Source organism: Mchenga conophoros, linkage group LG13 (assembly GCF_057382185.1).
Source record: "Mchenga conophoros isolate Kocher_MC1m ecotype Shallow Benthic linkage group LG13, M_conophoros_male_GT1.1, whole genome shotgun sequence".
NCBI classification, from domain to species: Eukaryota; Metazoa; Chordata; class Actinopteri; order Cichliformes; family Cichlidae; genus Mchenga; species Mchenga conophoros.
In genome coordinates, this window is record NC_140538.1 from 16,856,039 (window position 1) to 16,883,147 (window position 27,109).

Sequence of the window (27,109 nt, forward strand, 5' to 3'; positions counted from 1 at the left end):
GGTGTTTTATGCTCCGGCAGGGGCGGAGCTTGAATTCCAAAGTGGAATGAGTTTCCTCTCGCTACGTCACTCTGGGATAGGCTGCCTGCGGGCGACCGAGCTACGCTGTCATTCTACTGGGTTTCGAGACGATTACCTACGTATTTTCTTGGTGAGTAAAACCTTAAAAAAAATTATTATTAAGTATTTCCATTTAAACGCGTGTGTGTATTCCCACTCACAAACCTTGTTTTTTTTTTTGTTATTTACGTCGATCCTCGCGCTCGCTTTTGCGAGCATTACAAAGTTTTAAAGCGATGCTCGCGCAACCACAACGGAAACTTTTGCCGTGAAGGCCTCGTTATCTGGTGCAACAGGTCTACGACACGAGATGCAGTTAACTTTAGTGCTATTTGTTTTTGTATTATTTTTATTTTTTGTCGAATTTTAGAGCGTAACCATGTTTTGTTGTGTTGTCCTTTTTTAACGCAGGACTGGATCCCCCCCTCCCTAAGAAGGAGAAAGTAGCCTTGCCTGTCGCGGCTTTAGGCTCTGGGATTACAGCGATCGCCAGTCCCAACAGCCTTCGTCGAAACTGCCAGCGGGGATTCATGCTGTGTGCGTTAGCTAAATGCGGTACGAAGCTAAAATGATGCCGGTGAGTTTTATTTTATTTTCATGGCTACAAGTTTTAACCTTGTCCCATTGCGCAATCCCCCAGTTTTCGATATTGTATCACGCTGCGGCGCTATCATTGTGAATTACCTGGGCATTTAAATTGAGGTGGTAAGTTGATGCGGTTGCTACTTTGTGTCATTACTATGTCGACACAGCCGTCTGTTGTGAAGTTTATTGGCTACCATAGATGCTTGTGTTTGCGTTAGTGTGTTTCCCCCATGTGATTTTACACTCATACAAGACTTAGTCACCTATAAACCAGTCGTAATCTCAAGTATTGTCGGTATATAGGCAGGATTCACCTGTCAGTTCTTGGCTGGCACTGGACCTATCCTCAGCTCTGTCAGCCCCATCATCTTCAACATCATCAGAGGTTCATTGCTTTTGCTGCAGTGCAAGGCTCTCTCTCTTTCTCAGCACTATCTTAGATGTGTGGATAGGGCAGCACACAGCAGTCTGCCTGCGTGTGTGCAGTGTAGAGAAACAACCTTCCTAACAAATAGAAATGGTGATTAATGAGTAACCCCCCCCAAACTAGTAAACATTTAACCCTGGCATATTTTCTAATTACCCAAATGTTTCATGGAAAATGGAGCTGCAACTAAGAAACAGTTTCCCAATCAGTCTGTGGATATTTGTTTTGATTCTTGCAAGCTGAAATGATTATAGACTTTTTCAATATTTTTTTCATAGCAAAATACAATACAGACTTTATAAACCAAAATAAGAAAACAATTAACCGTACTTCTCAAACCTTGCCCACTCTACCCCTGTAATACCAAATCAAGGATATGAACAGAGTTAGAGGTCACTGACATATTTTCTCAGTAAGGTATAAAAATAAATGGTAATTTTGTGACATACATGAAGTAAACTAATAACATTACAGTTAGGTGTTAGTAACAACAGTTGCCATGCTTTCAGCAAAGGATTTAAATGATTTCCAGGTAGCATAGGAAGTTATTTAATCTTTTATCAAAATAGTTTAGTTTTCTTTGTGTTATTTTATGAACAGACTGTTTTAGCACTGTCTACCACAATTTTCTTTAAAATTTACCATGTTTCATTAAAAATAAATTCTACTTTATTCATTCCCAATTTTGGGAGAAGAAAACTTGAGGTGGTAAGTTGATGCAAAATTGTTTAAGTAAAGTAGGATAACTGTAAAGTAACTACCATATGGCAAAACAAAACACCTCAGGGAAAAGGGATGATATAAAATAATATTAATAATAACTTTCAAAAAGTAGCTAAACCTGTTATTTCTATATTTTTTCCTTTAGTTTATGTCTTTAATTCTGATTTGAATAATTCAGATAACTATGATACATGGTCATATTTTCATTTTGTCTTATTGTGAACAGCTGATGACAGCTGTTCACAATATGTGTAGGATCTACTACTGTGGCCCTTCTCTCCTCAAACCTGTGCTACCTGTGTTCTTTCATTGAATTAATCATCTTAGCAGTGGAGAGAGTCGTGTTCGGACGACTCTTGTCTGGCGCATGACCTCAGTCTGCTACTGGCACATACTTGTTTGTTATTGCCAAGCTTGTTCCTAGTGGATACTGATATAAACTGTCACCCTTACATAACAGAGCTGTTTCTTTATTGGCCCTTAATAATTACCCCGTTTGCTCCATCTCTGTCACCTGAGGATATCTTTCTATGTCCTTTTGCTGTAAATAGGATACGGCTCCTGCTGCTCGCTGATAAACACAAACTGGTCTTTATGTAGATGTGTCTGATGTGAGGTATTGTTTTATAAATTACACCAATAGCCCATGACCCTGCTCGTGCAGGCTAGGGGCTTGTGGGGTAGTGAGAATGGAGTGTCGTAATTGCTTGCTAGGATGGTAAATAGGGGGTCACTGTTTCCTGAGCACAATGGGCTGCAGGGACTCTTTAGCAGTGTGCTGTGGTGGGTACATTGTGTGTGTTTGCCTGTGCTGTGCCAATACCCTGATAAGTGATGTTCACCATTAATTAAACCGTGGCATGGAATAACTCATTTACTCCTGATTTACTTTATCTCTCCTGAAACCAGCCTTTGTTCTGCACACATGAATTAATGTCACATTTAGGCTTGAATTCTCTGCTGGTTTATTAGCCCATATTTTCTCTTTGTCCACTTTTTGACAAGATTAATTATACTCTATTGACAACATAAAATAACAGAAACCAAGCTGGAAGAATACATTTTGTTTGTTTTGTTGTGGGTTTTTTGTGGGTTTTTTGTGTTTTGTGTTTTCGCTTCACATACCAAACACTTCCTCATTCCTCTCCCATGATGCATGTTGCTTCGGTGTGTAGATTTTCAAACAGATACAATTTTGTGCACCTGGCTTACATTATTTCGTTTTTCATTCTTTCACTGCTCACATTTGTACCGTGTCTTGGTTCCACATCATCAAATCTCAGTGTGCCTAGACTTTATGGTGGTGCTTTGATGGTGGAAAAGTGAGCTAATGCTGTGGGAAGCCTGATTTTGCTGTATGTGTCAACAGAAACCTGAGCAGGCTTTCTCTTTGAGTGCCACAGGCTTTGTGTTTACTCTGTGGGAGAGTTGTGTTGGTTACATAAGCAGATAGTCACATGTGATAGACAAGGATGTTCATGTTTTGACTTTATCCTTAAGAAGAAGATTGATAGGAAGACCTTTGTTAGCTGAGAACAGTTGTGTAAAAACACAGTAGGCCTGTAATATTTTGTTTTTTCATCAAAGGAGTGCACAAAATAATTTCTAAGGTGAAGAGGAAGTTCTTGTGAATGGTTGAATGCTCTGGTGACCATGTTGTTTACAACCACAGGTCTTATAGAGAAGCTGAATAATCTTCTTGAATGCATACTGTTAGATTGTGCTGTGCACCAGTGCCTCAACAACAACTCTACATTCACCTGGTTTCTGAGAGGAATCACCTGAGCTGGTGTCAGATTACAGTAATTGAATACAAAGTCGCTCACTGGGAATGATCCATTTGAAAAGGATAAATGTACATTAAAGTGGTGCAAAATTTCAGTAGAACTCACTTTCACATTAGACAGTTCTCTAACTAATGTTGAGCTGCTGAATGAACAGGGAGGTCGTGTGGGGTATAGGTAACGTCAGGAAGCAAAATGTCCTTTTGTATAAATCGTTAATATAGCTGACCCCTATCTCAATGATAAGGGAAATGAATAAACAGGATGCAGTTCCTTTTTTTTTGACACAGGATGTTTTTTGTTTGATGGCAAACATTCATTTTGCTTTATCACCAGTACGGTACATAGATTTATTGATAATGGTAGTTATGACATGTGTGAAGGAACAAAAGATTTAAACTAGAAGTTTTGGTCAGTTTTCACATTGCATTTACTTAACACGGGAAGAGACTAGCAGCGAAGCTAAGACTGTAGATAATCAGTGACATTCAGTAACTTCAAGGAGCAATGGGTGGAGAAAAAAAAATGGTGACAACCCAGATTGGGTGGATCCAGCTTTAAGGGCAGTCTACACAGGAAGCTATTTGTCATGCAATTGTCCCTGACGGTTGGTTGCTATGTAGATACCCCCTATATAATGTATTTACCACCCCATCATATATCAATCACTGGTATTCTTTGCTCTCAAAATTGAACAAAAGTTTAGCTCGGGAATCATCCACTGGCTTTTTGGTCTATCACTGCTTGAAGTTGATGAATACAAGAGATGCTCTTTGGTCTCTGGTTGCCAAATTCCTGCTAGTCATCTACTTTGTTAAAGTAGTCAAGTGTTGACCAGAGAACGTACAACAACTTCAAGTGTTGATGGGCAAAATAGCTGATGACACAAAGCTCTCCGTTATTTCCGTTGCTGCAGGGACTTTTTGGTGGAAACAAATTGTATAATTTAGTCCTGAAAAGTTCCTCTAGTAGCAAAGGTCTTCTGTACTGGTAAGACTACAGTCATTCACTCTGCTGCTTCACCAAGGTTTCATTTTTACATATGACTGATTAAAGGTCACAAAGGCATTATTCACTGCTACATTTTGAATCGCATTTGTTTTTTGCATAAAATAAGAGTTGATAAAGGGTAAGTTTTCTTGCAGTTAAATCCCACACAGTGGGCATTTTTATTCAGTTTTTGTTGCACTCTTCATATTTTAAGTATCTGTATTTTCTATAATAACTTTCAGGCTGTGACTAGTTCTCGGAACATCTTCATCCAAGAGTCATGAGGCATTGGAAAAGGGGGAAAAAAAGGATGCATCCTTTCCTTTCTGCTTAATTTTGACTCCCATTTCCCTTATCTCCCAGATAAGCCGAAAGTAGGAACTCTCTCATCACGTAGACCAAAAATAGAAGAGCATTGCAAGACCGCAGATTATGAAGTGATAGGCTAAGTACTGCAGTGCAGACATAGAGAAGTGGCTTTTGTGATGGAAGCTTTCTGCAGCTTCATGTACTGTAAAAGCTGCTCCCCCCCGAATGTTGCAGCTGAATAAGACTACTGTGCTTTTTGCTGTTTGTTACCCCTGACCTTTTCTCCCGTGCCACCTCATCCCTCTAATGCAACACAGAAAATGAGGGAGAGGGAACACGAGATGAAGAGATATAATGCATAGAGCTGTTTCAGTTTCATAGAGTTTTATGCTGCCTCGCCTTTTTGAAGAACTGCTAATCTGGAACTGTGTCAGGCAGAGAGAACTAAGGCACGCACACACAGGAAGATGCTGCTGCAGTGTCTTACAAACCTTTGCTAATTAGATTCAGAGGTGACTCCGTCAACAAGACTTAGTTGACTCATTCGCTTACTACAGCAATATCTGTAATTGAAAGTGTGTGTGGACAGAAGGTCCAGCACCCCTTAGGTGAAGTGCCCTCGGGCATACTTGAAGATATGGCTTCTGTTATCCTCTGCTGCTATCATACTATCCACTTTCCCAGCCACTCCATTTCCCCTAAGGCATTGTGTTACATGTTCCATATGTTTATAAGGAACTGGTATTGCGTCTTAATATATTTTTTTAACCTGTCGGGCAGTGTATCTTATTTATTTACTGATTTCATCCATATGAAATCAAGTCTTATACATGATTTTTTTTCATAACAAATCTTGATAACAAATCTGATGTACTAAAGTATGACGCAGCTGTTCAGCTCTGTGTACAACTGGAAAGGGATGTGCTAACAGTTCTCTGAGAGAAATGTTAGCACATATACTACTGTCAACTGTTCCTCCAACACTGAGGGCCAACCAATCCTGATGTTTTTCTAACTCTGTTCCAGCCGTCAGATTGGTTCAGCACAGCACTATTGTCATTGCCATTGGCCTTTCGTGCCAAAACGTGGATGGAATGAATTCTATTGACTTTATATTGACCGCGTCTCGTTTTTCTATCAAGGAAAATTTACTTTGTGAAAACTGTCTTTATCTTTTTTCACCTAGCCCTATCCGAAGGCTAACCATGTCCAGTGTTTCTGTTGGTTTTTAGTTGTGCTGATGTAAACAAAATATTGATTTTTGAAAAGTAAACAATCTGGAAGTGGAGACGCTATGCACGTTTTCATCCATCCATTTTCTTCCTCCATTGCACGAGAGATGGGGGTTACACCCCAGACAGGTCGCTTGTCTGCAGGGCTAACAGAGAGAAGAAACATTCTTGACTCTACTAGAGTATCTTTATATGAGGAGCAATTCAGAATAATGGCTTCATTTTTTATACTGGGCCCTTCTGGAGCTTCTGTCTGAAACTTTTTTTTTTTCTCTGATTGGCTCCTCCTCTCAAACAGAACGCTTGACCAGCAGGTGGGTAGGGCTGCTGTTTAAGGAAATGCTGTGTGTCCAAGATGACCATATTAGGGATATCCAATTTCAGTGACACCCTGTAGAACCAAGCAGTAACAAAACTGACCTAGTTGAAACAGAAACAGCTTTTGACTCTGGGATTACTTATTTAAACAATGACCTTCTTGTATACTTGCTATGTTTAATTTGGATTTCTATAAGTGTGACAGTTAAAATACACGAGCAAGGAAAGTATTAATAGGTCCTTTTAATACTTCACCCATTAATAGTCATCAGGGGATGGGTGTGGGAATTTAACTTTGGTTATATGCTACTCTTTGCATTGACAGTACATGAGATACTGCGTTTTCTGTACTTGTCTATTGGAAGCTAATTATATAATAAATTCTCTGTGACAGGACTGACTTTTATTTGGTAGTAATTGTTATATTGCAGAGTCATTGAATTATAGTACAATCTCGTGTGTTATTCCCGGAAATTGGAAACTGCAGCGGCATGCAGTTTTGATCACTCTTAACTCAATATGTGAACAACTGCATCTGGACAATTACCTTAAGAGACTCTTGCAGGAGGATTGACCCTCAGATGGAGAGAGTGGATTTTCAAGGTGGGACATGAAGAATGATATGCTTTTAGGAGTCAAATTATCTAAGGAGTATTTTTCTAACTTCATTTTCCTTTGACCCGTCCTAACCTAACACATTGAACATCAAGAGACAAAATGCCTGTAAACTGTTCTCTCTGTTGCATGAACCTTATCTTAACAATCAGTGGGAGTGCCACAATCTCTCTCTCTCTCCCACTCACACACACACACACACACACACACACACACACACACACACACACACACACACACACACACACACACACACACACACACACACACACACACAGAACATTCCTTTGTGCAATTGGCTACAGGTAGAGTGCTGATATTTAAACTCAAGTCATCTCACAGTGCCCTGTCTGAACTGGAGAGGCTTGAAAAGCTTGTTCAGGTCTGCAGCCGGTGGCATCTGCTTTAAGGATCCAAATCACGCTGCAAAAGGCAAAGAAAATCAGCATTTATTTTTTAAACTTCATAGTTTGTCTGTTCAGTACACAGAATTTGACAGAATTGTCCTCCACCGCCCTAAAGGGACTGGAGCTCATTTAACTTGGATATAGGAGAATCGCAGACAAAGAAGCCACTTTCAGTGAAATAACCCAGGATAGCATATCTTTGATAGTTTTTTCCCCTCTGTCTTTCTGAACCTTTTAGCTCAAGTATTGCCAGCTGCAGTCACTCTCCTACTCTTAGATGTCTTCCTCTTGCAGTGTCTTTTGTCTGAGGTTTTGATGTTACAGCCTTTCATGTCAGAGAGAGACACAGTCTTGTCAGTGTTATTGCATCTTGAACAAAGGATCCTACGCCGACTCTTAAAATTGTGGCAGTTTATTATTATTTTTTAATTTTTTTTTTTTTTTTTTCTTGGAGAATACATGGTCAGACTGTTTTGCACCTATTCACTGCAGGCCACTGTTCAACCTCCAAGAAAAAAACATGATCCTATAATATAGTAAGACATAATGGCCATAGCCTAGCTGCAAGCTAGTGTGTTTCAGCTTATTATTGTCCCCTGAGCCAGCAGGCTGTTAAAAGGCTATATTTTTATACAGCGGATTAACGTAATCCCTGCGATAAAATGACCTAACCATATAGCTGCCCTGCTTTGAGGGTATCTACAGTGTAGACAGCAGTATTATGGCCATATTTCTTTGCATTGGCTATAATTGTCCGTTTGCTATTCTGAGCTGCCACATCACCCTCAAAACCCTGGGAGACAGGTTTGACTTAGCTGATGCTATGATGGAAATGGAAATCTTTTGCTATAATAGTGAGCCACAGCAGCCGAGGCAGCTTGTCCCTTCTCCTTCCCCAGGGCTCTCTAAAATAAAATAGGAAGGGAAGTGCAATTCAGCAATTGCTTCTGTCATCCTCTCCATACCTAATAGAAAGCAAGTGGAGCATATTTCTGTCAAACATTGTCACATAAAATCATGATATTGCCAGCTCCCTTCGAACTATATAAAGCTACACAAAGCAGTATTTTCTGGTAGGCTGTTGAGCTACTGTTTGTCTATTTTGCATTGTACCTATCAGGCTGTTACTGAGCTACCTAATTTTACTTGCTGCTGTATCAATGAATATTTAATGAACACTCAATTTGTTTGGCTGAGTCAAACACCTACTTATGGTAATCTTGCCTGTCTGAGTAGGTACGTTTCTTAAAAGTTGAAGAGGGTCTGCGGTGTAGTTGCTTATTGTTGAGTAGACCATAAATTATAAAGATGAAAACACTTTTCTGATATTTACTGCAGCACATAAAATAAATTCCTGTAATTTACCTTGCATGCACTGCTTTGTTTGTAATGAAAAGTCTACAAGACCTATCATTTTGAGACCTTAAAAGGTTTGCAAGGATCAAAGACAAAAAACGAATTAAAGGGAATGTGTTTCCACACGTCATTTTGAATGTTTCAAAGTTTCCAAAACAATATGAAAATTGGTCTCATAGATTTTTGTATTTGTATTTGTAGTTTATACAGCTTTTGTACCATGTGCGCTATATCATAGCGAATAAGCAGTGACCACATGCTTTAGGTGGATGAAGGTCAACTGCAAAGTGCTAAGTCATCTAGATGGATAGTTGAAGTGAATACTGGTGGTCTTGGATCATCAACTTTAGTGCTGCAGCAAACTGGATTTTAGTGGGGGCGTTGCCAGCGCCCGAGATTATATTCTCTTCCCATCTGTGGTTCTTTCTTTTCCTACTATCTGTCAGTGCTCTCTTTCACTCTCCAAATATTAATAGGTTCACTTTAGCACTTTGGATTTCTGGGAAGTTTTCATGATGTCACCGTCTCATTCTGAAAGATCTACGAATTGTTTTTTGAAATAATTTGATGAAGGCAGACTATATGAGTGATTTTAATTGTTTTAGCATGAATGTTTAAACTATTCTAATTAACAGACACAAAAAGCCCCCATTTTAGTTTTACTTTCCAGGGTAGTGTTCTGCCACAGAGGGGTGGTCTTTGGTTAGAAACACAGCTTTCTGTTTACAGCTTTCTCTTCTCTACATTACTGACAGGCATGACTCACAGCTGATTTGCTCTATTCATGAGAATCTTTCATTTGCATCCCCATTGATTCTGGCAGTTGAGTCAGGTCCTCTGACTCAGGCCAGTGCCCGTTGATTCCACCTTCTGTGTGATAAAACAAACCTCTGGTTGTAGATGTTGCTTAGGAGATCTTCAGAGGGAGCGTTTCACCTGCCCACTCACTTAGTAAGCTTCATTTGAGGAAGAAAAGGGGAATAAAGCCCCTTATCCTAAGGCTGTTGCTCTTTGGCGCAGTACACACCACAGCTAAAAAGCAACCCAAATACTTTTGTTTCTGCACCAGCTGCTCTGCATGATTACCCCCTTCAAGTTTTTTGTGCCTGTGACCTAGCTGACCTCATGTTCCCACCGTAGCCCCCGTAGGCATGGCTATTCACAGCAACTCGGAGTACAAAAACCTGGCAGTGTAACCTGGAGGTTCTGGGCATTTAAAATAATACCGCTTTTACAGTTACACGCTTTTCAGGATACTCTGTCTGAAGTCACTGTGAAGGCATGACACTGTGCAAAAACCTGGGTTTGAAACAAAACAGTTCAGTATGTTCAAGGCATGCAATATCCTAAGACACCTTAGAAAATTGGTTTTATTGCTGCCTTATCAACTCCTCTTATGTGCTCATATTACAGATTGGGGGCATATTCCATTACGAGCCTTAAGCTTCTTAGCGCTTATCTTTTTATGAATGTATGATACTCGTACACTGACTTTTGATGTTTGTGTTTCCTGTCAGCGATTATATAGATTTTGGAATATCACAGACATTTCAGATGCATATTTTTTAAATCATCTGTGAAGGCTTTTGTTTGACTCAGCCCTTCTTACTTTAATTGTTTTGACAATTGTTGCCTATTATAGCTATAAAGATGAGTAATATCCCATATAAGTATTGATTTTTAGAGTTTATTTTAAAAGGTTGTAGGTGACTGTCTGCATTTGGATCCTTGCTGATAGACAGCTCAATTTTCTGCTCAGTGTCAGTGTGTTTATTTTCTGCAGTAGCTGGAGGCATACAAATTCCAATTTATTACAAACTGCTTCATTGAGATTGCCCATTTCTGTGTAGATTGATATAAACCAGCCTTGAGCAGCTGTCAGTCACACACTTGCATAAGAACCTAGCGGTTTGCTCATTCAGAGTCCTTGACGGGTTTTTTTAGTGTGTTTACATTGGGATGGAGGGATCTCTCACAGTGGTGACAGCACTAGTTGGTGAGTGAAATGGAATTTCAAGATCTGGCCTCTGGTTTTTCTGTTGACACAGAGGTATGAGACCTGGGAAGCAGATCTGCTATCAGTGAAGCTCACATATTATACAGTCTATACAAACAATGAACCAAGAGGAAATTGGACACCAATTCCAGAGAACTTTTATGTTTACCTTACTTCTACTAACTCTAACAGGATCCTCTCGCTTGTGATCTTAATTAGCTCTATCTAATCTACTGGGTTATCTGCTTCTCTCGCCTGCTGTTCCAGATGTTCCTGACTGTATACCTCAGTAACAATGACCAGCATTTTACTGAGGTTCCTGTTACTCCGGAGACGCTGTGCCGGGATGTGGTGGACTTGTGCAAAGAGCCGGGGGAAACGGACTGCCACCTATCTGAGATGTGGCGTGGATCTGGTGAGTGACAGTGCTCTTTTGTTTGTGGAGTATCTGAAGGAACAGGAGTCGGTGTGTGGACACATTAGTTCTTATTTTATTTAGACAAAAAGTGCTTTTTCTCATGTTGACCACTTTGTGGTTTGTGATTAGCTTTGTAGTCATCTGCTTGGCAGTTTTTAAAGTGTTTGTCTCTTTTGAATCTACCATGCAAATAGCGTAGAGCCCTAATCTCTGCATCAAACACAAGCGCCTAAACATTTCTTACATCTCTCAGGTGGGAGGTGAGGAGTGACGTTGAGATTTCATGCCTGCCTCATTTTCACCGTTTCTAAGAGTCAAAGAGTATACAACATCAGAACTCAAGGAGCCAGGCTTCATAGCCGTTTCCATGGTGATACTGCCATAGTAGTGAAAAAGTGCCAATTATTGTGTTTGAGTACTTCCAGGAGTGGTCTGAAAGGAGATTGATGAATACTGAAGAGATTGTCTCATTTTGTACCCATTCACCACAGGCCACTTTTGAATCTCCTTGAAAACACAGCAGTGACATTTTGCATCCAAATTAGATGTAAAGTTATAAATTATATTTATAATATTTTACTTAACTGCTTCATTTTGCATTTCTACCATTATTAAAAGATCAGTTTCACTCACCTCTACTTAAGCATAATGTGTCAGCTCATCTGTGTAATGAAATGCTCAAAGACAATGTCTGAAGAACAGCTGATGAGCTCAGTGCCAAGAGGCATAATTGACAGCACGTTATAGTTGTTTCCCCTGAAGTCATTGCTTAGATAGATCAATGGCATGCAAACTGTGTTGACAAAATGAATCATCCTTCAATTTGGGTTAGACTGGATTCACTGAGTAAATGGCATGTGCAAACTTGACATGCATTCGTGTTTTAGCCAATCCAAGTGAAATATTATGAAAACTTGGGCTAAAATGTTTTATTTCGACTTGCAGAGAGACCTGTAGGTGATGGGGAGAGGATGCTGGATGTGCTCCAACGATTGGGACAGCACAGATCAGAGGTGCGCTTCTTTCTGCGTCACAACAGAGCTCCTAGCAGGGAATCAGGTAAGCAACTGTTTGCAATACACAACAGATAGTGAAAAGAGGCTTTAATGTCTGATACTGCTCACACACAAGAGTTATGATTGGGTGAGCACTGTCTCCAGAGGTGCCTGCTGTCTTTATAATGCCCTATTCACTCAATAAACACTATGGTATTTTTCAAACGTTTATCCAGAAGAGGGCTTTATATTTGGAGCCCTCAGATCCTTCATCCTTGCTGGAATCAGAGTGTCCGAGTCACACTATCAGAAGTCTGTTACTTTTCAATTTTCTTATTAACACAGAAAAGTCTAGTATTTTTTTCATAGACTATCCTCTCAACCCCGACTTGCATAACTAAGCCCTTTTTACCTCTCACAGCTTGAGTCTGGCCCAGGGATTAGGTGACTGTTTTCCCTTTGTGTTATCTTAGCCCGCTGTTGTTTTCCCACACTGAGAGCTTAGCTCTGATCATTATTTGCAACACAGCTCTGTATTAAATTTTTCAGTTACTGCATTTTTATGCGGGTTTATTTAGTCCTGTTGCCGTGTTTACATTAGTTACGGCAGTACGGATGTACTCTGTCCTGCCCTCAGGTTGCAGTTAGTTAAATGTTTATACTTCCCCGATACTGTTCGAGCATGCTCTTTTTATCCTCCGAGCATGTCGGAGGATAAAATGGAATGTCACCAATCTATTGGACTGCCAGTACATTTGAACTTCTTTTCATTAATCTAATGTTATGCCTGTGTCATGTCTGAGTAAGCAGCCACACTAATTATACTTTTTATAGACCTTTACTTTCAGCATAGCATAAATATGAAATGCAATCATTAACAAACAGGCACAGACAAAATTCTCAAGTTACTGGGCAAAAAAACATGATTAGTTTGAAGACTGCCCTAAACATGAATAATCTTACTTTTCTTCTATACTATTTTACTATAACACACAGACTCGGTAGTTAGTGACAAAGAACTAAACCTTAGAAAAGAAGGCCGAAAGAACTAAACCTTCAAAAGAGTTGTCACGCTTCACCAAATTCAGTGCCATGTGACAATAGTCAATGACACATAGGCAACAAAATGCCCCAGAAAATCATGGGTGTACTTCTGCTCTGTCATTGACTTGATCTATCTAAATGAAGTGAGGAAAATTAACGGAAAATTAATCACTGTGTGAATGTCTGAATGCTGTGACTATAACAGTTTGCGTCACTCTTGAGCTTAGCAGTGTCTTACATTCCCATCAGCGATTAACCAGCATCTATTAAACCAGTTATTTAGCTTCTGGAGCTGCAACCCATGAGGCTTTGATCTATGGGCTTGCATGAAGCTCTAATCGTGGTTGGTCAATCCTCTTTAAACCACATAAAGCTTCCTGTACTAACAATACTGAATGTTAAATTTGTTGATTTTCAGACATCTGTTTATAGCGATTAGTTTGTATCTAGCATGCATACTGTATGCTAGCAGTTAGACTATATAGTAAAGCTATTATGGGCTTTCATCATGGGATAATACTTTAGGGATAGGACCCAGATTATCAGACATGCATGCCAAATGCCAGTAAAACGGTTGGCTATATGGTTATATCTTCCTAGACAAGCATATATACATGCAGTAGTGTACCCACCCCACTAATAAGTCATTATTGATGAGGTTGAATCCCAAGAGATTTTTTACAAGTTACAAAAAGCACTGGGGTAAAGAAGTTAAAATAATTCAGCACTAGCCTCTCATTTTTTCAGCTGGTATACACCCTCCTCTATAGCATGTCAAGACAAACCTATAAATCTAAATGTGTATGACTGTTTGTCAGAGACACTGAAGGGCAAAAGGACAACAGGACGTTCCAGCCATTTTTTTTTTCTTGTTGATCCTTCATTTCTTTTAAGGTGGTCTAAATTTTAATGTCTGACGAAATCTCCACTTATTTTCATTACTTAGGAGGATCAAGAGGCTCAGATTCAAAGAGAAATGGAGTGAAGGGTCCCCCAGAGAGAAGGATGGAGAATGGGGTGAGTTATTAACTTTTTTTCTGACAAGTGGTTGAAATGGTTTACACTATTTTACATTCATTCACATTGAATGGTAGCTGATGTGAATAATTAGAAACATGTCAATTTGGAACAAAGTCTATTTTTTTTTTTTTTTTTAAATTTTACTAATAAGGGTCATGCATTTAGTATCGGCATAAAGTCTTCTCCCAAAATGTAATTTCTTTATACTTGACGAGTTGAAGTTAATTGTGTGCTCTGGGATACTGATTAGTTCCTTTCAGTTCTCACACCCTGCAGTGTTTTTCTGCAAAATTAATCAGTGCATCATAACATGGATATGACTGCAAAATGATTATTCCGCTGAGGATGTCTCCTTGGGGAATAAATATTGTACAATGAATTCTGAAATCTCCCCCCCCCCCCCCCCCCCCCCCCCAAATGCTTAAACTGCTCCCCCTTTTAAGGAGTATAACTGAAACTACATCTGATGTTTCAGTAATCTCCCCGCATATGTTTTGCATTTTTTACTTTAGGCCTCCTGTTGTAATTTTATTTTAGACTTTTATAATGGGAAAAATGCCTTCAGCTTGAATATATATTTAAAACATGAATGTGTTTCTTTTTGTTCTTTCTTTCTACACAGGTGGCAACGCCCCAGATGGACATGACGCTGGCTGAGCTACAAGAGATGGCTGCCAGACAGCAGCAGCAGATAGAAGCCCAACAGCAACTTCTTGCCTCCAAGGTGCATAAAAAAGTGCAGTAGAAAGAGATGGGTGTCTATAAGAGATTAAGGAGTTAAGTGGAGACAGTATTGAAGTCAGTACTGGACTAAAAATGAGTTCATTTAGTATATTAAATGAGTACATTCTATTGTACTTATATAATGCATGTTTATGTAGAGTTTGTGATAGACAGGTAAGGCATGGGTGGATGTGGGCATAGTTTCATTTGAGAAGCCTGAGACAGTAAACTGTCTCAGGCTTCTCACTCTGCGGGACACATCTGATATAAAACTTGTTTTTTACTTTGCTCAGGATTGATTGACAAGAAGAAAGATATGATAGAAAATAGGTGTGATATAGTGAAATACTTAACTGAGTGCTTATTCCTTCCATGTTTTTTTTTGTTGTTTTGTTGTTTTGCGGAAGCACTTTAAAATGTTTTTGTTCTTCTGAATCACCCACGCAGTATATGCAGTTTTATAGTAACTTTAAAAACTTTGTGTCTTCTTTTACTTCCTTAAATATGCTCCTAGGGCTGTGGTTTAGGTCCTTTAGGCATTTAAGCATTCACTTCCAAGCACTGTGTATACATCAGCACAGTATAACAAGTCCAGGAATGTGACTTCCAAGCAGTCAAGTACAAGCATTACATGTATACTTGATTGCTTGGAGTAAATAAAGGGGCATTGTCGTCATCATCACCTGACCCGTGGCTGGGATGTGCTTATCTTGGAACCTGCTGGGAGAGCTCTGTCATGTTTACAATATACCATGTGACACCTGAAGAGCGATGATTGATTCTGAAACCAACCAATTTTTAAATACCATTGCTAACATTTAAGCTTTCTGTAGTCAGAATTTGTTTGATTTTTTTTTTCTTTTTTTTTTTTTTTTGCTGGATCCAGTGGAAGTAATGCAAACTATCTCCCTCTCAAGCTCCCTCCCCCCCTTGATTTGTTTTCAGTACTTTCCACAGTTGCATCTGTTTCTGCTATTTAACTACCTGGGAATAGCTTCCCAAGGCTACCAGGGAAAGCAAGTTACTTCCTGATTTTCATTACAGCCAAGGACTTGTGGCAGGAAGTATTTTGCACTGAAAGCAAGGGTTATAGGCAAGCCAGTTATCAGTGACTTCATTTTATTTTCAGTAGCATTGCATTGTGCGAACATCATAGAAGGAAAAATGTACCTATTGTCTGTTCAGAGGAAGATGAACCAGGAAAAACTTCTATCAGTGGCCCTTATATGTGTAGCCCACAAACATTTAAGCACTGTACATAGTGCAGTCATGCATGAGGAGGGATGTGTTTGTTTAATTATATATTTTTTTAACAAGTGCTCTGCTTCCCCTTTGCTCTTTCTTGTCTCTAGGAACAGCGGCTGCGCTACTTGAAGCAGCAAGAGCAGCGTCAGCAGCAACAGGCATCTGAGCAGGAGAAGCTCCAGCGCCTCAGAGAGAACATTGAGAATCAGGAAGCTCGGCTCAAGAAGGTCCGGGCCCTCAAGGGTCAGGTGGAACAGAAACGTCTCAGCAATGGCAAACTGGGTGAGTTCGTTAACTTTGAATTCACGACTGGATGCCTGCTAAGAGTATGGTGTGAACCATTAAAGTTTGAAATTTATTTTGGATTAAGATGCGCTGTATTTCTGTGATGGACTGTCAACATTATATTGTTTGTCTCTCTTTGCTTTCTTTCTTCTTACCTCTGTCATCATCACGCTCAATCCCTCTCCCTTTCCAGTGGAGGAGATAGAGCAAATGAATAACCTGTTCCAGCAGAAGCAGAGAGAACTAGTGATGGCTGCGTCCAAGGTGGAGGAGCTCAACCGGCAGCTGGAGTTGCTCAAAAATGGCAAAATGGATAACTTCCATGACAACCAGAGCTCAGTTGCAGAGCTGGACCGCCTCTACAAAGAGCTACAGGTGTGAAGTAATAAAGGAAAATTCAAGTCCAAACATATTACTTGTTTAAAATTAGCACAGTTTTTGATTTGTGTTTGTGCTGGTTGGTCAGCTGAGGAACAAGCTCAACCAGGATCAAAACTCAAAGCTCCAGCACCAGAGAGAAAGTCTGAACAAGCGCAACCTGGAAGTGGCTGCTATGGACAAACGGATCAGTGAGCTCCGAGACCGGCTGTGGAAAAAGAAGGCAGCCCTGCAGCAGAAAGAGAACTTGCCCGTAAGTATTATTGCACCAAAACTACATAAAACAACAACAAACAAATAAACAAAAAAAAAACCATCGCTTTAATTGTTATATGGCACCCTGACAATCTTTCAGGGTACTAATTTTAATTTCTGGTACTAACTAGTAGAAATGCTTTTGATCAGAACTCCCCCTAGTGGCCTTGTGATAAAAAGCTGTTTGTATCTCTACGTCTGACATTCTGAGCTCAAGCTTCTCACACTTTCTTTCCTCTGTTTGGAGATGGTCAAGTGACGCTCCCCCCCACCCCTCCTCACTCACTTAGAGCAATCAGTTCCTATCTGTCTTTTTCCAATATTGGATCTTGGTGGGAAAGGAAGGTTGTTCTGATCATATAAAGGAATTGAGTTTGATTTTTCACTCCCACTCCTTCACTCGGTTGTGTTTTCAGTCCCATTTGACAGAAACAAAGCCAGAAGATGAGAGAGGAATAGTATGTGCAGACTTCCTATCACAGACACGCAGGAATGTCAGTGAAGATACTATCTGTTTCTGGTGGGGCTTATAAACATGAAAAGTGGAAGAATTCAGTTGCCTTTTTAAACCGTCTTTTATGCAAACATTTATGGCAAGATTCAACACACATTTAATTATGTTCTCCTAATCGGGGCTTTATTGGCTTCCAGCACGAACTTTCTATTACAACTCAAACTTTTAACGACAAATATTATTTTTCATTAAAAGCTGATACAGTTGTTATGTTTTATCTGTGTTTTTAGATTCAAAATACAGCCTCGTGAGTATTTGGTTTGCAGTATTTACTCAGCCAAAACAGTGTTGAAGATTAAAAGTTAAAACATAAATAATACATTTTAGAAGGAAATTTAAATCTGTTTTAATTGTTTAGATAATGAGCAACTCGTGCCTTACTTTATAGCCTTCTGGCCTCTTTATTTAATGTCATATGTAATAAAGGAGAAGCAGTACATAGAAAGGTGTTTATGTGTGCATGTGTGTTTGAGAGGAAAGCTTGAATAGGGGCTCGTGAGGTGATTTACCCACACCCTGCCTAGAATCATAATGAGTGAGCCTTTTTCTCACCAGCACAAAGACACACTCCATCCAAGCTGCTCTCTCCTCCTACTAAACAGCAAGCGTCCGGCTAACATCACCCAGCAAACACGTCTGAACATACTGACCAAGAGGTAGTCTGAGAGCTGCCAGCTGAGAGTCATCTCACACCATCTTAGTCACATACTTCAGAAAACAGTGAAAAGGGCCAATACTGGATAGGGGGGGAAAGGGGGGATTATTTGGTATTTTGAACTTCTGTTGCATGTTTGTGCTTTTGTTTTCTCAAGAATGGCTATCCTGGTAAAGAGAGGGCTTCAAAAGAAACACACCTTCAGGTAACTAAACTAGTATTGCAGCTATACATACGTACCTGTTTGATTTCTAAACTGAATGTGATTTGGCTTCAGACTTTGTTAGTTTTTGCATTTGTTTAACTTTTGTTGCTCCATTCATTTGATGGATAAAACCTACAATGATCATTTTTTTTAAAGGGAAACGATATAGGACCAGCTTTTGTTGAGCTGTAAGAACTCGTGCCAACTTATAGGTGAACATTGATCAGTCAGTTTTCTAAATGTGGATAATTAAAAAAAAAAAAAAAGGCATGAATTGCTGTGTTTATATTGAAGGTGCTGTCCTAACTTAATAAAGCAACAACATTTAGGAGACTGCTGCGCTGCTCTGGAGTCATTAGATCTTAAAATGTTTGGTTTTTTATTTAAAACATTTTTTTTAATTTGTAATTAGTAAATATGCAAATAAACTGGTGTGTGTGTGTGTGTGTGTGTGTGTGTGTGTGTGTGTGTGTGTGTGTGTGTGTGTGTGTGTGTGTGTGTGTGTGTGTGTGTGTGTGTGTGTGTGAGATAGTAGTTCAGCAGTAACTTAACAGCCATTGCTGAGAAAGTAACTGGATATCTATGAAAGTGTTTTAAGACACTAAGGTTGGAGATGTCAGTCGGTTATTCCAGCATTTTTGTTCTAGATTATAACACCTGCTCTGCTGCACCTATTCTTGGGTTTTTGCCTTCTTGTGGCATTTATCAACATTTGTTTCTATATGACAAATCCTACACACTTGGACTCCTTGTCTGGCCATCTTTCAGTTTATACACCACCAACTGGCATAAATACAAAGGTCCCACACTAAGGTTCTTGAGAGTAAACTTCACAAAACAAATGATCATTCTGAAAAAGGCTGAACACTTCCTTGCTCACAAGAGTTAATCCATGTTTGTTTTGTTTTTTTCTATCTTTGAGTGGGGAGGAATAAAAACATGGCCTGCTCTGGCACCACGCACAGGCTAAAGTGAACTTTTCACCCACCAAGTAGAAAAAACTTGTATAGGAGAATTTTCAAGTTTCCCATTTTTTTCATCCACTGTATATTTGTTTAAGTAATCGACTTAGGTGCCTTTCATTTTTGAAAACTACATTTTTCAAAATTGTTGTCAGCATGTTTTCTGTGGACTCATTTCAGCAGTTTACAGTTTTGATTACCATTCTGTCATTTATGTTCATTTGTCTAAATATTGTATCCCTTTCTGTGGTTTACTGTAATACAGGCTCTTTAAATTGCTCTCACTAACCAGTCTTCTTTTTACTTTCTCTACCCTTTCACTGTACAGTTGCCCTCCGATGCCCAAGCCGGACAGCAGTCGGGTCCGTCTCGTGTGGCAGCGGTCGGTCCGTACATCCAGTCGTCCACTATGCCGAGGGGCCCAGCGAGACACGATTTGCTTGTAAAACCTGCCTACCCAGACGGCACTGCCACCCTCCCAGCCCACGAGCCACAGAGCAAAGCGGGGACAGGTGAGCACCCAGACTGTGCAGTCTGAAGTGCTGCTGCTCTTAAAAGTTTTTCCTTTTCTGATTTTGACTCAAATATCAGGCTGTCATCTTTACATCACCAGCTAAATTATGTTTCTTGTTTTTTTTTTTTTTGGTTTGTTTTTTTTTCAGTTAAATACGTTTTGTTAATTTCAGCATGATGATAGGTAAAAGTCTTTTCACTCTTCAGTAAAGGAGTAGAAAAGTGCTGTATAAAGAGCAGTTCATTAACCATTTACCATTTACAGCAGGAGCAAAGGAGTCTGGGACACCTGCTGGTTGTGATGTCTTTTTGAGCTCAGAAGGTAGCTAGTTACTGCCTGGGTGCTGTGCTGTGATCTAGCATGGCTTAGCCTGAGCTTCATAGTCTTTTGTTTTTTTGGGATGTTTTTTTTTTTTTTTATAAAACACTTTTTTAGGTTTTGAGTAAAGTAGTTTGAGTTTTTGTTTTGCCAAAGTGTGTCTCGCATGCCTTTCTTAATATAGATTCAGAAACAGCTATACAGAAAATTATTTATACCATAAGAAATTAAAACTCCAAACAATGCTACTTACCTTTATTTTATTAAGGCTGCAAATTTGTCCCTAATGTAGTTGCTCCTGTGCTGCTTTAAAATCAATCTGTTTCACATCTTGTTACATGGTAAACTGGGGACAGCACTAAGGTATGTTCTATGTAATGGAAGTGAAAGTGTGATCCAACCAATGAGACCAGAGCAACATATTGTTCTTTCTACCATCCTCCACACTGTAATTCCTTCTTATGCGCTTCATCTCTATCTTGTGGGATGAGAGAGTTACTCTCTCATCCTAAAACTGGTCCGTCAGTAAGACTTTGTGCCAGCAGTATGCTTCAGGTTATTAAAAATGAATGATCCAACACCAAAATTAGTCATTACAAAACAACAACAGAAGAAATCGTCATCTCATGTTTTGCTATTTAAAGCAATTTCACATACCAAAAGTGAACGGAACAGGCATCTCTCCAGTCTGTTGTGTTGTTGCATGCAATTATTTCTGCATGCTGAGTTGATTTGCAGTATGGAAAGAAGAGAGATAGGGATGGGCGGGGATGAGAAGGGATCTGCTCTTTCTATACACCCATTCCCATTTCCTCTCTATCAGGGACGTTGTGCACAGTAACAGGCAGGCTCCTGGGGGTTGTGCTGTGGTCTGCATGGCCCCTTGGGGGGCCCAGACTGGGCCCATCCAAAACCATGTTTAGAACCAGAGGAGATCTGGAGCTTTAAGGCTACTTTGTTTTTTGTTTTTTTTGTCTTTCGAATGCATCTTCCTCAGAAGCCATGTTCTTGCTTAAGCCTCTGAAAGAGCTGCGGGCTAAAAGAAAAGGTACACACTTGTGTTGTGTGTGTGTGTGTGTGTGTGTGTCTGCACATATGCGCTTCCCGATATCTTTGCTTAGATGTTTTCATTTTTCATGACTGTTATCTTCACCAAAAACGAGTTTTTTATCATTTTCTTGCTGGATCGTTGATCCCGTTTGCTTGTTTTGCTGCTGTTTGTTAAAGCGTGCTTGTTGAGTTTCCTCCTCAGTTCTTTCTCTGCAGCTCTAAATGGGTCAGTTGGAACAAACACATAACCTTCACTTGAACTGACATCCTGGGTGGACTGTGACCAACCCAATCTGGTCTGGACTGGTCTAGAAAAATATATGGGGCTGTTGGTGTATTGGTACAGCCCTTCTTCTAATGGACCATTTAACTAAAGTGTGTAGAAACTGTGACGGAAGTCATGGTTTTGCTATGTGTTGCTACTTTTGCTAGTTGTAAGATACCCCTCCATGCTTTTGTGGAAATCTGACCAGAGATTTTCGCAGACATGGAAGCAAATGAGCAAATGAAGAGCAATGCAAAATGCCACAAAATCTGTTGTTTTTCAAAAAAGGTTTGTTATGTATGACACTGCACAACACAAAGCTCTATGAACTTTATGTTTATAATGAATGAATTTCTGTGTTGATGCTTTAGTTCATTATTTCTTTAAAAACCGATTGCATCTCATTTTATACTTTATCTTCTCTGTCCTCTTCTGCTGGCTCACCAGGCCTTCAGCCAGGGAAACTGGCAGAGTGGAGTTCTTCAGGTCCAGAGCCCAACACCAATGGTCACGGTTCTGCTTCAACACTGCCACGAATGAACTCTCACTCCAGCTCTAACACAGACCAAGGTAAAGACACAGGCACATACTGCACACGTGCAGAAATAAAGTGTAATCCCTTCCTGTTCCTATAAAACAAGATTTTTTTTTCTTTTCTTTTTTTTCCTCAAACTGTGTTGAAACTAATTTCTTCATCATCTTCTCCGTTTGTTTTGTGGCTAGATGATTCAGAATTGAAGAGGGACAGGAAAGTGCGTCCATATTCCATGTTTGAGCCAACAGAGGCTCCGGCTACCTCCCTCCGCAAAAACCAGAGCAGTGATGACCTTGTCAGGGATGCTCAGGTGAGGGGGAATGAAAACACACTTTTTATATCATCATGAGAAAAAAAAATACTAGAAAGATTTGTTAATACCTGTAGAAAAAACCCTAGCTTATTTACTATCTTTCTCTTTCCTCAACTTCCATCAGTCGGCTCCCAAAGCTCCAGTCAAGGTACCTCCCCCTGTCCCCAGCAAACCGAAAGGCCCCGTTATTGTTCCCTATGGCAAACCAGGCCTCAACACAGGCACCTTCCCTAAAGCCAAGCCCCACAGCCAGCAGCCCCACACCGCCCAGAGCCGCAGCCCTCACCCACCGTCACAGAGCCAGACACTCCCTCTACCCTCCAAGCAGGACACTCCACCTGCAGCCACGGTACGGCCCTTCACCTCAGACCTCCCCTCCTCCAAAGAAGCCAACCTGAGTAAACCGCAAATCGTAGCTGCCAGCTCCATTTACTCCATGTACACACAGCAGTCGGGTTCAGGAAAGCCTTTCCTGCCTGTTGTGCAGGGTTCTCTCAACAGGGCTCAAAACCGCACCAACGGATTTGTCAGTGGTAAGAATATACATTAAGCATCTTTGCATACACAGTTGATGTAGATGGATTCATATATAAAAATTGAAAAGGAAGTTTATCAAAGTCCTGAATCTGTCCTCAGAATCTTTTTGTATTCCACACTAACTCTGTAAAATAATATAGCCCATTCATTTAATGAGGAAGACGAAACGGAAAAAAAAAACCCTACTTGTTGTAATTAATGAATTAAAATAAATACAAAAAATAATCAAATACATTGTTATTATGAATTGCAATTTAATAATAGAAAGCATAATGATTATGCTGTGACATGGTGAAGGCTGCTGTAAAGAAGCTCCATCCTCTGAATATCAAGTTAGTAGAAGTAGAAGGGAGAGAAGTGGTGAAATGTGTCCAAAAAAGAGCTATGCACCAAAAAATTTCTTCTTTTTTTCTCTCTCGCTGTCTTAAACACTTGTTTCCCGTTTTTTGTTTGTAGTGTATCGTAAACCACTGATCTCCAGTGGAGGCTCCCCACATCCAGAGAATCCATACTTAGAGCGTCGCTCCCCAGCCCCAGAAACTGAACTTGACAACAATGGAACCAACAACACAGGCTCCAGCTCATCTGAGGGGCAGCAGCCAGAGACAGAGCGCATCCCCCGGCCACTCAGCCCTACCAAGCTGCTTCCCTTCATTTCCAACCCCTACAGGCAGAGCGATGGTGACCTGGAAGCCCTGAGAAAGAAACTCTACAATGCCCCTCGGCCTTTGAAGAAACGCAGCTCCATCACTGAACCAGAGGGTCCGGCAGGGCCCAACATTCAGAAACTCCTTTATCAGAAAACTACCCTGGCAGCTATGGAGACCACTGTGAACACACCAACCACTCCCACGTTTACTGGAGAAGCAGCGAAAGCGGTGGAAGGATCAGCCGGACCACATGGTCCAAGCCTTCCGACTGGCACCGAAAACTACCCATCAGAGAGAGGACAAACTCAGGAACCCTCACAGACCACAGGTATCAACACTCCACTCCCAGCCTTTACTGAACAGCCCTACACACCACCGGCCATCCTGGAGACTGAGGAAATTATTCCCCCTCCTCCACCATCCCACCCAGCCCCAAGGCCAGATGATGCTCTTTTCCCACCGCCACCACCTCCTGGTCTGGAGGACACAGAACCTAGTTTGCCCCCTCCACCTCCAGAAGGCTTCCTGGAAGAATTCCCCCCATACCCACCACCTCCATACCCCAGCGGAGCAGAGCAGGACAGCTTTGGAGAGGACACCTTCAACATGAAAGCACCTGAGGTCACTGGACAGGTCACTCTGCCACCGGTATGAATCTTAATCTGTAGAATCTCAATTATAACATGGCTGTTAGCTGTTTGTTTTTGAAAGAAGAACTAGTCATTGCAGTCCACAGGAGACACTACCTGTGTTTGTATTTGTGCTGCGTGCATTTTGTAAATCCTCTCACATGTTTGTTAGGGGCACATCATGAGTTACACTTGGCCCTGCTGAACACCAGTGACCTGCTCTGGTGTTATATAATTGAATAATCACCATCAAGTACTGCTATTGTTTCAGGAGAAAATGGGCTTCATTCTGCTCTCTTTAAGCCGATATCCACCCCGCTTTGCGCAGTTTACACATTCTCTTAAAAATAAACACCAGTTTACTTTTTCTTGTTGCTTAACTCCTTAAGCGGTTTTGATCTTAAGGTAGCAGGTTGTAACACTGAGAAATCAGTGTTATGACCCATTTTCCAGCCCAGTCCCCTCCTTTTGTCACCTCAATTTGAAAGCTAAAGAACCTTTTTTCCATATCGGGTTGCATAATCGTGGTATTGGAGGAATTAATTAGTTTTTTTCAGCTTGCGTTCATAAACTGGATTAGCTCGCTGGAAGCACAAGTCCCTCATTTGCTTTAAGCCCACACTGAGGGCAAGAGCAAGTGGACGTCTCCTCTCTCTGAGATTTATATTTTTTTTCTGTGCTGTTCAAGATCGTTTATGTGTATGTGATACACTATTATGGTTGTGTCTTTAGGGAAAGAGGACCAATCTGCGCAAGCCTGGTTCTGAACGTATCGAGCACAACATGAGAGTCAAGTTCAACCCACTGGCTCTGCTGCTGGACTCTTCTCTGGAGGGAGAGTTTGATCTGGTTCAGAGAATCATCTACGAAGTAAGAAATCTCTCCCACAAGCTTGTTATATATTATATTGTCACTCCTGCTGGTAATCTGCTCTGGTATTATACTAGTATTTCACTTCTTGTGGTTTTTGAATCACAGGTGGAAGATCCAAGTCAGCCCAATGATGAAGGCATCACTGCTCTACACAACGCTGTCTGTGCCGGCCATACGGAGATCGTAAAGTTCCTGGTTCAGTTTGGTGTCAATGTTAATGCCGCTGATAGTGACGGCTGGTAAGTTCATGCTCGCTGCTGAGCACATTCATTTTATTTTTGCTTTACTGTTTTTCTTTTTTCCTAATACGTGTCACATTTTCTCCTCTTTGTTTTTCCATTTTTTTCTTTATTTTTTCAATTAAAATAAATAGGACACCTCTTCACTGTGCTGCATCCTGCAACAATGTGCAAGTGTGCAAGTTCTTGGTGGAGTCTGGAGCAGCAGTGTTTGCTATGACTTACAGCGACATGCAAACGGCAGCTGATAAATGTGAAGAAATGGAAGAAGGCTACACCCAGTGCTCTCAGTTCCTCTATGGTCAGTAAAAGCTGTTTTGTCTCTCCATTATTGTTTCCTGTCTTGTGAATGTTGTTTTTTTCCCCCCTCCCTCTTTCAACAAAAACTCAGTGTTTAAAATGTCATTTTTCCTCAGGCGTGCAAGAAAAAATGGGTATCATGAACAGGGGTGTGGTCTACGCCCTTTGGGACTACTCTGCTGAAAACCCTGATGAGCTCTCGTTCCACGAGGGAGACTGCATGACCATCGTCCGCAGGGAGGACGAAGATGAGATCGAGTGGTGGTGGGCGCGCATGGGCGACACTGAGGGTTACATTCCCCGCAACCTCTTAGGGGTGAGTTATGAATCAGCGTATTATCAGTGTAGTATTCTAGGTGTTAAAATGTGGATTATTAATATGTTTTTTGTGTTGTCCTCTACAGCTCTACCCCAGAATAAAACCAAGACAGAGGACGCTGGCTTAAAATACAGGAATCCCTGCACATTTCCACTCTGGCAGAACTTTGAACACACACATATGCACAGGCTTTAATAGACTGGTGAAGAAAAGGACACCTTGTGAGATGATAAGATGAGGACAGACCAAACAATATGAAGGATCAAATGTTTCCGGCACTTTTCTGTATCGACAAAAGAGAGGGAGTCACCCTTTCTTATTTTTTTCTTTTCCTTTCTTCTTTTTAATTACAGGTCACACTGTGTACTGTGTGCTTATGACACTAAAGGCTTTCTTTTCATTTATTTCCACTGCTTTTGTATTTAGTGTCTGGAATGTTGTCTGATGTCACAGTGGGATGTAAAAGGAACAAACAGTATTTTTTATTCATTGAAAGTGATTTTTACACATTGGAGTAGTCTTTTAAATCTTATGTCTGGAATACTGGTTATTTTTTAACAAACCCTACGACTCTGTGTTGCATGAGGTTAATGAGTGGAGGGTGATGATGATGCTTTTGAAACACTCTGTTACTGTGACAATCTTTCAGGGCGTATTTGTCATCGCCTGTGTTAAGTCACTGTGCCTCTGTACAACTGCCCTGGAGCTGTAAAGTTTCGGCCGTGACCACTGCTGTTCTGGCTAAACAATTAGAAGAAGAAATAACAGCTGGGGGGGGGGAATACAGCGCCGAAGCTGTTTGCTTTATCTCTTGCTGTACGTTCTGTGGTCAATGACACCTCAAAAGCTGGCTTGCTTTCCTGCAGTTGCACGTGGTTGAGATGCCACAGATGATGTGTATACATGTGTTTCTGTCATAAAAGTTAGCTAAATGTCACTGTAGTAGTTATTTTATTACAAAACTTCATAAGAGGCTGTCTGAGGACACAGGAGAATAACATGCAGTATGAGTTTGATACAGCCATTCTGTGAAGACAAAGCTGTCACAAACCTTTTCCAAGTAAAA

At 40.5% G+C, this 27,109-nt stretch overlaps 1 protein-coding gene across 2 annotated transcripts; it reads left to right on the forward strand.

The window, feature by feature from the left end:
* LOC146561059 (apoptosis-stimulating of p53 protein 2-like) lies at positions 1-27,109 on the forward strand. 2 transcript variants are annotated; one of them, XM_085296793.1, is made up of 20 exons: positions 1-151; positions 472-637; positions 11,070-11,217; positions 12,166-12,279; positions 14,206-14,276; positions 14,902-15,003; positions 16,355-16,529; positions 16,726-16,907; positions 16,999-17,163; positions 18,492-18,539; positions 19,830-20,013; positions 22,096-22,218; positions 22,372-22,493; positions 22,621-23,029; positions 23,490-24,331; positions 25,045-25,182; positions 25,291-25,424; positions 25,559-25,725; positions 25,841-26,040; positions 26,129-27,109. In XM_085296793.1, exons 2-20 carry the CDS (start codon positions 611-613, stop codon positions 26,168-26,170), a joined length of 3,393 nt encoding a protein of 1,130 aa, XP_085152919.1. In that variant the 5' UTR covers positions 1-151; positions 472-610; the 3' UTR covers positions 26,171-27,109. The 2 variants fall into 2 exon arrangements, with proteins under 2 accessions (XP_085152919.1, XP_085152920.1); XM_085296794.1 differs by lacking the exon at positions 18,492-18,539.